Source organism: Trichechus manatus, unplaced genomic scaffold (genome assembly GCF_000243295.1).
Source record: "Trichechus manatus latirostris isolate Lorelei unplaced genomic scaffold, TriManLat1.0 scaffold00056, whole genome shotgun sequence".
Lineage (NCBI taxonomy): Eukaryota > Metazoa > Chordata > Mammalia > Sirenia > Trichechidae > Trichechus > Trichechus manatus.
In genome coordinates, this window is record NW_004443992.1 from 10,143,085 (window position 1) to 10,153,458 (window position 10,374).

General features: G+C 40.4%; 2 protein-coding genes across 2 annotated transcripts in view; one reads left to right on the forward strand and one right to left on the reverse strand.

Moving 5' to 3' along the window:
• FAM117B (family with sequence similarity 117 member B) overlaps window positions 1–8,960 on the forward strand; it is a 94,963-nt gene extending 86,003 nt beyond the window's left edge. Inside the window, exon 8 of the mRNA XM_004378238.2 lies at window positions 4,304–8,960. Within this exon, the coding sequence (XP_004378295.1) occupies window positions 4,304–4,622 (319 nt within the window). The 3' untranslated portion in view covers window positions 4,623–8,960. The remainder of the gene's footprint in view (window positions 1–4,303) is intronic.
• A 1,032-nt stretch (window positions 8,961–9,992) lies between these two features.
• Window positions 9,993–10,374, reverse strand: part of ICA1L (islet cell autoantigen 1 like) — a 55,601-nt gene continuing 55,219 nt past the window's right edge. Inside the window, exon 13 of the mRNA XM_023733005.1 lies at window positions 9,993–10,132. Within this exon, the coding sequence (XP_023588773.1) occupies window positions 10,131–10,132 (2 nt within the window). The 3' untranslated portion in view covers window positions 9,993–10,130. The remainder of the gene's footprint in view (window positions 10,133–10,374) is intronic.

The following is a 10,374-nucleotide window of genomic DNA, read 5'->3' on the forward strand; positions in this document are numbered from 1 at the left end:
TTAACATCTCTGGTTCCCGGTTTTCCATCTTTTAGCTTTATTTTATTTTTGAGAGTTCTTGATCTGGGTTGATATCTGTCTGATGCTGTCAGGTGTTTTAATCTCAAGTTGCTCACTTTCTGTCTTAAGGACTTCCTATAATATTTCTTGTTAAGTTGGTCTAGTTTTTACAAATTCCTTTAATTTCTGTGTATCTGGAAATGTCTTAATTTCACCATCATATATGAGGGATAATTTTGCTGGTTATATAATTCTTGACTGGCAGCTTTTTTCTTTCAAGGTTTTATATCTATTATCCCAATTGCCTTCTTGTCTGCAAGGTTTCTGCCGAGTAATCAGAACTTAGTCTTATTGATGCCCCTTTATAGGTAATCTTTCGTTTTTCCTGAGCTGCTTTCGGCATTTTCTCTTGGTCTTTGGTTTTGGAAGGTTTTATTATCATATGTCTTGGTGTTCTTCTGTTGAGATCTATCCTGTATGGGGTTCGTTGTGCTTCTTGTATGGTTATCTTATCATCTTTCATGATATTAGGGAAGTTTTCTGTCAACATATCTTCCACAATTCTCTCTGCTTTTCGTTGACTCCTTCAGGGATTCCAATGATGCGTTAGTTATTCCTCTTAATGATGTCTCACATAACCCTTAGGCTTTCTTCACTTTTCTTCATTCTTTTTTTATTGCTCCCCAAACAGATTTGTGTCAAGGGATTGCTCTTCTATTCCACTGATTTTGTCTTCCATTGTTTCAATTCTACTCTTAAGACTTTCCGTTGAGTTGTCAATTTCTGCCATTTTATTGTTAAGCTTCTGGATTTCTAATTGCTACTTCTGTATTATTTCCAATTGTCTATCTTGTCATTTTGTATTGTTTTCCTGAATTTTTCTAATGTTTTATCTGTGTTCCCCATAGTTTTGTTTACATTTTCCTCAATTCCTTTGAGGACCCTATACATAACCCTTTTGAATTCCTTATCAGGAAGCTCCATTACCTTTTCTTCCTCAGGGAGACTCTCTAGTTATTTATTATGGTTACTTGCTGGGACCATCTTGCCCTGCTTCTTTAGGTGGTTTGCTATTGTCGTCTCCAGGACATTAGGGGTTATTATTATATTTATTTTTTATTTGTAGAATTGTTTACTGGGTCCTGTTTTTTTTTGGTCATTCCTGGTAGATGTGGCTGGAGTGGTGCTCTGATCACTGGACTGGCCATGCTGGAGCCCTCCATACCTGTCTTTGGGCAGGTGGAGTGGTGGGTGGTTGTGGAATTCGGATCTCTGTTCACTGATCTTGCGGGGCAGCTGAGGGTGGGTTGACTTGGCTTTGGCCTCTGTCTGTCTTCATTTTGGTGGCTCAGGAGCAGGGAACAACGCTCTCTGTGCAGGTGGAAAGGCCGATGTAGTGGGTGAGTAGGGGCATGCTCCTCTCTTATCCCTGGTTGTGAGACAGTTGTAGTGGGGCAGCGGAGAGGCATTCACAGCGTCGCTCTACCTCCACCTCCTCCTGGGCAAGGAGAGAGAGGAAGGAACAGCAGAAGGATGTTCACTCAGTCCCTCTGCATCTGTCTGTAGGTGGTGGGAAGAGGGAGGAAGGTGTTATGGGTGGGTATGCACACTTACTCTTCTTCTGCCCTGAGCTAGGCAAGGGGAGGGAAGAAAGGGCTTCAGGGGGGATGTGCACATAATCATAGCTCCTCTGCCCCTTGCTAGGCTGGATAAAGGATGGATTCCATCCTGGCAAATGCACACACAGTGGTGTTACCTCGCATCAGTCAAGGGGGAAAAAAGAAGGGGCTGTGGAGGGTCGCATACATAAAGGTGTTTTCTCTGCCCCTGGCTAGGCAGGTTAAGGGGTAGAGTCGCTCTGCGCACAGTGGTAGCGCCTCAGTTCAGGTGAGGAGAGGGAGGAAGGGACTGGGGGGCAGGGGATGTGTGCACAGTTGAGGCTCTTTTGCCCCTAGCTGGGTCAGTTAAGGCATGGAATCACGTCTAGCAGGTAAACACACAGAGGTGCTTCCTCGCATCAGGCAAGGGGAGGGAGGAAGGAGCTGCTGGAGGATGCGCACGTGGTTGTGTTTCCTCTGCCTCTCACTGGGCTGGGTAAGGGAGAGAGTTACCCCTGGCAAATGCAAGCACAGTGATGCTGCCTTGCCTCAGCTGGTGGGGGCGGGGGAAGGAAGGGGCTGCGGTGGGATGTGTGCACAGTCACGGTTCCTCTGCCCCTCGCTGGGTGGTTTAAGGGAGAGAGTCATGCCTGCTGGTTGCACTCACAGAAGCGCCACCTTTCACCAGATGGGGGGAAGGAGGAGGGAGCAGTTGGCGAGCTCTCTCGCTATTCCGCTGCTGCTGCCCTCCACCAGGCCCTTGGGGGGAATAGGTGGCGGGTGGGCACACACACGGGGATGCACCTAGTGTCGCTCATCGGGTGGGCAACGGGGAGTAGTGGATGGGGTTGAGTGGGGTGGAAGGAAGAGGATACGCTCGTGTTGTGGTCCCCCAGTCAGGCAAAGCAGTCGGGGTATGGAGCCCTCTGCCACCTCAGATCAGGAGGATGAGGTGTGAGGGAGTGTGTTCCTCCTGCTAAGATACTCGATTGCCAGGGCACCTTGTGTCTGCTGCAGCCAGCGAGAGGGACCTATCCTCTCTCAAGTGTGAGGAGGGCATGCCACCCAGGGACTGGTTGGGTGGGAGAGCTTCCTCCAACACTCCGAGAGTCCACTGCCTCGTGCATGCACTCAGCACCTGAGGTCAAGGGTCGCTGCTGCTGAGTATTTCCGGTTCTGGATCTGGCACCCTCCCTGCCTCTGCTGCTTTCTGTGTGTGTAGAGGTTGTCTGTCCCTTTTGGTAAAGTCATGAAGTTGCCTTGCTGTTTTCTTCACCCAAGGTCACTGCTGGCTTTGTCCTAAGTTAGCCGCCACGGGCTGGGACGGCTTGCTGAGCTCTGCCATTCCATGTTACTCCTTTTTCACTACTTTCCTTATTTCTTTCAATCAGTATTCGGTTCAGTCCTTAGACTTCCTTTTTTGATGCTCAGGCTTCCTGGATTGTTACCTGCTTCTGTTTTGCTTGGTTTTTTCAGTCTTTGGTGCAGGGAGACGCTGTGGTGCATGTGACTAAGCCTCCATCTTGGCTCTGCCCCCAGTTCTTAACCTTTCAGTGCTGTGGACCCCTTTGGCAGTCTGGTGAAGCTTATGGATCCCTTCTCAGAATAATGTTTTGAAATGCATCAAATAAAATATATAGGATTACAAAGGAGACAAATTATACTGAAATAGATTTCTGTCCCCAGCAGTCCCCCCTCCCAAGAACTACAAATTTAGTCCATTACCCCCTTGTAGATTATGCGCTCGAGGGCAGGGCTCATATTTCATTTTGTGCTCTCAGAATCTAGTGCAGATTTGGCTCACTTAGATTTTTGTTGAACTGAATTGTTGTAGGAAGAGCTAAGACTGTACTTCTATCATATGATCATAGGACCTTTTCCACCTGAGTCTTGATTTACTTAGGTTCTCACACCTTAATTTATTTGGAATTTTGTGGCACATCCATACAGTTTTAAAAATTTAATTTTTAAAATATTTTTATTTTCATGCAATACTGTAGATACCAGTATCCTTTCAACTATTTTGGTTCATTTTCAGGAGCACCTGGGAATAGAGAAGAATTTGGCTTCAATAAAAACTTACAAAGCAAAGGACAGCCATTATTTTTATTTTTATTTCATATTTACATTATGCTGCTTAGAAAACCATCATGGTTGACTCAAAGAATTATTTCAATCAAAGACATTTTTAGGAGAACCTAGAAGGAAAATCCATGCTTATCAAAGTTTAGTCATGCAGTGGAGGAAGTTAGCAAAAGATAGACTTTGTAGATCATTAGTTTCCGTGCCATCTACCCTCAGAATAGTACAAGCCTTGGAAAAAATCATGATGGTAGAACATATTTTTGTCTCTAAACATCTACATTCTCTTTTGCGTTAGGAAATTCATTATTTATACTGGCTATCTTAGATCTACATTGAAAAGCAGCTGGCGGCATCCTGAGCCACCGATAGGGCACAAGGGGCCTGCCAGGGAATTGGAAGCAGCAACGATGAATAGTTCCCTTCTAGCATTCCAACATACATGTTTTGCATCACATGTCTAATACCACTTTGGTCCTTGGCAATTGAAGCTTTTGACACATAGCCCAAGTTTTACATTCCATTTGTGTATCTATGAATTAAACTGTTTTAAAAATAAATAAATAACAGTATTTCCAGTGTTCAGTGACTTAAAAGTGTTGTGTTGTCTATTCTGTGTCTAGGCCAAAACAACTTCATGAAATTCCAGCCTTTTACTGTCCTGACAAGAACAAGGTGAATTTTATTCCTAAAAGTGGCTCTGCTTTCTGCCTTGTCAGCATCCTGAAGCCACTCCTTCCCACACCAGATCTTACCCTCAAGGGCTCTGGCCACAGCCTGACAGTCACCACTGGCATGACGACCACTCTGCTGCAGCCTATTGCTGTGGCCTCCGTGTCTACAAACACGGAGCAAGACCGAGTCTCTCGAGGAACGAGTACAGTCATGCCATCGGCCTCTCTACTCCCACCACCAGAACCAATTGAGGAAGCCGAAGGGTAAGTCCAAGCGCTTTGCGGCCATTGTTCTGGAAACCGAGAACCTCCTCAGATCACTTGACTCTGACGGCATCATGTGTTCCCAATTGGCAGTAATGTGCTCCAGCTTTCCACAGTGACGTGACAGTGAGACTTCTAGAAGAAAGCAGCCTCTCTGATGGCTCTGCTCTGCTCATGAAGGCCAACCCTCAGTTCTTAGCCTGCTTTTTCTTAAACACTGATTGAAACAAGAAAGGTCTCATTCTTTACTTTTGGAGGGCTGATATCTCATTGCTTTTGTTTTCAAACTAGACTTAAAAAAAAAAAACTGATCCCTGCAAACATGATTCCTGAAAGGAGACGTGAACGATGCTGCAAAAACCATCTTTTATATGAAAATGACTATTTTATAATACCAATGTTACATTTTCTGAAACGTAGCAAACAGGATGTTCAAAAGATTCTTTGGTGGCCTCTGTTTCTTGTTTCCCTTTCTAGATATGTGCTTTTCTCAGCTGTTTTCAGCTTTGGGACCAAAGGGATTAATCGTTGACATTTTCCCAGTAATCTTAAACTCATGACTATGTTCTTCTCCCAAACAAGAATTGATAGGTAAATGCATTGGACAAATATATATAAAAAGAGATAAAAAGCAATATTAGTACATTACGTGATTTATGTTTTTTGATGTCAGAAGTTTGTGCTTTGGATGAAATGTTTGTAAAACTAACGTTTTCTTCACTACTCCCGTACACATTTCACCATGTGGTCAGAAAAATTATAGTCCGGAGACAAATGCTTTAATATGTTCTCACCCATCGTTGGAACTTGGTTTTAAAGTCACTTATCCAAAATGAAACTACCCAGTGTTGATTGCTAGCTAGGAGTAAGGAGCCCCTTTCGTATTCTGCAAAATGTATATCACATGATCTCCCTCCTTTACCACAGATACCATTCTACCTTTAACCATCACTGTATCATAGCCCCAAAAGATCCTAAAGTGGCTGTGCATGGATTCCCTCCTTCGCTTTTGTGATGTTGTTGTCCTGTGGATTTGGTCAGGGTTAGTAGTTTGCCAGGAGTGTAATCCATTGAATAGCAATCCGTAGCTACAGAATCTTGTGACTGACATTTTCTTTATGGTGGTTGGCACTGAGATTTGTTGCCTACAGATTTTGCTAGCTTCCCCCCCGACATTCCACATAGTGGGGAAAACAGACAAGGATAACTTTGGAGCATAAACAACAGGCATCTCTGAAAAATTCATACAATTTTGGATTTGGGTTCATCCTAATACACATCACTGCCAGTATCCCATGACAACAGGTATTTTGTTTCTGGGTATGTGGTGGTGACATTAAGGAGCAGCTCTTTTTTTTAAAAAAAAATGAGTTTCAGGAAACTGTTGATAAAAAGCATCCTTCTGAGATCTTCATATACTATCTTATGATGCAATAATTTAATTTTCCTATACATATTGTAGACAGAATAAAGTCTTAAATACTTATAAAAGGAGAACTGCTTTGACAGTCAGTATATCACTTTGTCCAGACATAGCTCATTGAGGAAAACCTAGTGGTAGCAATAAATTCTTCTGAAAGGACTACCTTATACTCATTGCACCTTTAAAACACCTAAGCATTTTAAAAGGTGCCCTGTAAGTTTAAAATGGTGGTATGTTTAGGTAAGTCAGATAAATTCAAACATTTGAATAAATTTGTCAGGCTTTAGTTGGTAAGTCGGGTGATTTTTGCTGCCTTTTCCATCCAAAACTAATTTACTTGGGACTTTATATTATGGCTTCTAAAACAGTAAAAGCTTAGTTATTCGGGGTCTCAATTTTCTGTTTGGTGGTTTTTTGAGAACTTTCTCTACCTTCTCTGTTATTATGCCTCTTGATTATGCCATTTCACCACTGAGCATCTGCTCTATCAGAAGTGCAGAAGGGAAGGTAAACTGAATGGTGGAGGAGAAAGTTAAAAACAAGGTTAAAAAAAACCCTGAAACTTCAGTTTTAGGATTACCTGAACTCTATTACATCTGTGCTCTTTTCCTTGCCTAATACTTCATCTTCTGTCTCCATCCCTGCAAGTCACAGTGGTATTTTACAACTAGAATGCCACTTTGTAAACAGCTTTTCCCTTTTACTCTGTTGTGCATGTTTGTCTAATTCACACCCTCTGTGGCATTCCATATATCCTTAACCTAAAGTAATTTAAAGTTGTAATGGAAGAACAAGTTTAAGACTCGTTATTTACATAATCTTAAAAACAGAACTTCTAGCCTAATATTTGGTTCTAAGGAGAAAGTGAATTTGCAAGTAAATGAATTGTATGACAACCAAACGGATCCCTCAGGTTTGGGAAAAATAGAGCCTGAGATTTGAAAAAGTAAGGTACAAGGTACAAACAACCCTAACTGCCAGTGCCAAAGGGCTAATTTTCAAACATATAAGCTTTATTGCAGTCTTGAAAAAATATTAACTATAGGTCCATTCAGCTGTTTTATTTAACCCTTAGTTCACAGGTGTCTATTCTCAATAGAATGCGTAATACTGTTTTCTACAGTTACATCCCATAGTTACTGTGTTATTCTGTAGAAAACTGTATAGAAGGTAAAAAAATGAGAATAGCTTCATTGGGAATATAATTTCAAATTTTTAGAAATTTAGATTACTTCCATTGCAGTGAAAGAGATGGGTGGCGTGTATCTTCAGCAAAAGGAGGAGCTATTCTCTGGTTATTATTCACTTTGTCAATCTTATTTTCTACCTTAGACAGTTTCTTCCTTTTGAGGATAAAACTTATATACATTTACTGTTTCTGGTCATGACTAAATCTATTACTTGTCATGGCTTTTGTGAGCAATTATGTTTTTAAAATACCCATTTTACCTCTCTGATTAATATGGTGAACATGGTTGCCAAAATTATTTTGACCTGGCTTCTTCATTTTGTTCAAAGTGTATCTTATATTTATGACAAGTTAAATCAGCCTTTTAAAAGGTACTGTTACTAACTGTGGAGTAACTGGCAACATGAAAGGCCTTAAAAAAAAATTTTTTTTTTTAATGGTTGGCTTTTACTGGAAGAAGGAATAAAAAAACGGCAGAGTTTGTAACCTTCTATATGGCCAAGATTAGGACTAGGTTGTCAAGATTTTATTTCTTTTGCTAAAAGAAATAAAAATTGCCACTACTGAGTTTACTTTCCTATTCTAAACTTAAGATTCATTCCTTAATGCTTGGAATTTTGATGTCTCAAGACTGGACCAGTGGAAGTGCTGGATTTGCAAAATAAAGCTAAGAATATTTAACTCCGCACTTTAAGGTTTAAGTTTTACTCTGCCTAAATTAATGATAAGCAGAGCGGCCCTGAACGATATTTTGTTTATACAATCCTGTTGAAGAATATAATTTGTGTTTTTTTAAACTCTTCATCTTTCATCTCTGTTGAAGCTGTGTAAATCTTTTTAAAAAGCAATTTTTTTAAAGTTTGTTTTTCTAACAAAATTCTCCCCCCAAAAATAGCATTTCCAATGGTGATAAATATTGTTACTATGTACTTATGTATTCCCTGTACCTGGACACTTGTTGCTGCCTCACAAGAAAATAGAACTTTTATCTTAAAAATAAAGTGTCTGTTCTTCTTGAGTTTTTTTGTGTATTTTTATGAATATTGCCTCAAAAATTCAAAATATATTTCTTTTCAGACATTTTGTAACCTGAAATAACTTACAAATAGTATAGTCTCTTTCACAAATTGATATAAAAATGGGTTTTGTTAAGTAGCAGGATATATAATATTGTCAGTTGTTAATTGCTTTTTTGCTACCTCCTTAATTGCTCTGGTACTGGAAATACTTAATCTTTGTGGCAAGCATTAAAGTATAAGCAAACACACTGAAAGACATATATTTTGTTAAGTAATTCAGCACCTCACAGTTCGTTAGAGATGGCTTAACTGGTGTAGTCACTTAAGTTCATTCTGAAGTATATAAAGAGGTTTGTTTGTTTCATGCTGGTAATTCATTCTTGCTAAAGTAGCCATATGCTTCCTTTGTGACAGTGGTTTATATATGCGAGATAATTGTTTATCCTGAGGGGTTTAGTCTGTATCCACACAATGGTGGAGCTGTTCAGATATGCCCCTAGTGAAGACTACACTGTAATCATTTAGAAAGCAGGGACACATTTTAAGTGAAGTAAAAAGTCGCCACAGCTGTCAGTCATAAAAAATGTTCACTAAATAACTTTGTTAAAAATATTTTAGATTATTTCTGGGAGGATAAATTAACCAGAGTTTAACCAAAACCAAACCCATTGCCGTCGAGTCGATTCTGACTCATAGCGACCATATAGGACAGAGTAGAACTGCCCCATAGAGTTTCCAAGGAGCGGCTGGTAGATTCGAACTGCTGACCTTTTGGTTAGCAGTTGTAGCTCTTAACCACTGTGCCACCAGGCTCAACCAAAGTTTAGGGATAACTAATATATTTACATTATAAATTTATAGTTTAACATAGTATCAAATGCAAAGAGAATGTGTCAAACTGGCACATAAAAATTTCTTCCTTTTTTCCCTCAGTCTTCTCCCTCCACCATTACAGAAATGAGAAGTGTAATCTCTTAATTTTTTATCTCAAGTTGGATGGTTTTTTTCCCCATTTGTCTTTTTGTGGTGGTGGGGGGGCAGTGCTTTGGTTCAATCGTATGAAATTTACAAAAGTTTTTAAGTCTATAACGGGTCCTTTTCCTTTGCTTGCTTTTCAGTGGTTGTGTCTGAAATATCACAGTATCCTCTTCATGGCAGATCCCGCCAATATATGTCAGTACTAGGGTTTTCTTTTCTTATTTTTTTTCCCTTGCTAAGGTTTGGTGTGTTTTTTAAATATATACATTGTGTTCGTCATCTAGTCCTGCCGTGACAGAAAGTAGGTGGCTTTAACAAAGAGAAGTTTATTCTCTCACAGTCCAGTAGGCTAGAAGTCCAAATTCAGGGCGCTAGCTCCAGGGGAAGGCTTTCTTTCTCTGTCGGCTCTGGAGGAAGGTCCTTGTGATGCATCAGTCTTCCCTTTGTCTGGGAGCATCTCAGTGCGGGAACCTCCGGTCCAAAGGATGTGCTGTGCTCCCAGCACTGCTTTCTTGGTGGTATGAGGTCCCCCACTCTCTGCTCCCTTCCCTTTCATCTCTTGTAAGATAAAAGGTGGCACAGGCCACACCCCAGGGAAATTCCCTTTACATTGGATCAGGGATATGACCTTAGTAAGGGTGTCACAATCCCACCCTAATCCTGTTTAACATAAAATTAGAATCACAAAATGGAGGACAACCACACAATACTGGGAATCAAGGCCCAGCCATATTGATACACACGTTTTTTGGGGGACACAATTCATCCATGAAATAAATATATTAGCCTCTACTAGAACATGGTATGATAATACAAATAGCCTTCATATCTCTTTGGCTTGTGTTTTTCAAATTGTCCACAAGTTTGGGTCTTGAAATGAGTTAAATGGTTCCAACCAGCTTTTTCTATAAAATGAAACAATAGCAAACATTAGAATATATCCATACATGAAAATATTTTTTGTGTGTAAAACTTTTGTTAGATACACATATACATACTATGTTGTCATGTAAAATGTATTTCCTACTGTGGGTTACAATCAAAATGATTTGAAAAACATTGCTTTAGATAGAGCCCCTGTGTATGTGTCTTTGGGTTGATCTGGTATCTTGATGCAGAGGTGAAACTGGAGGGTTTTTTTTTTTTT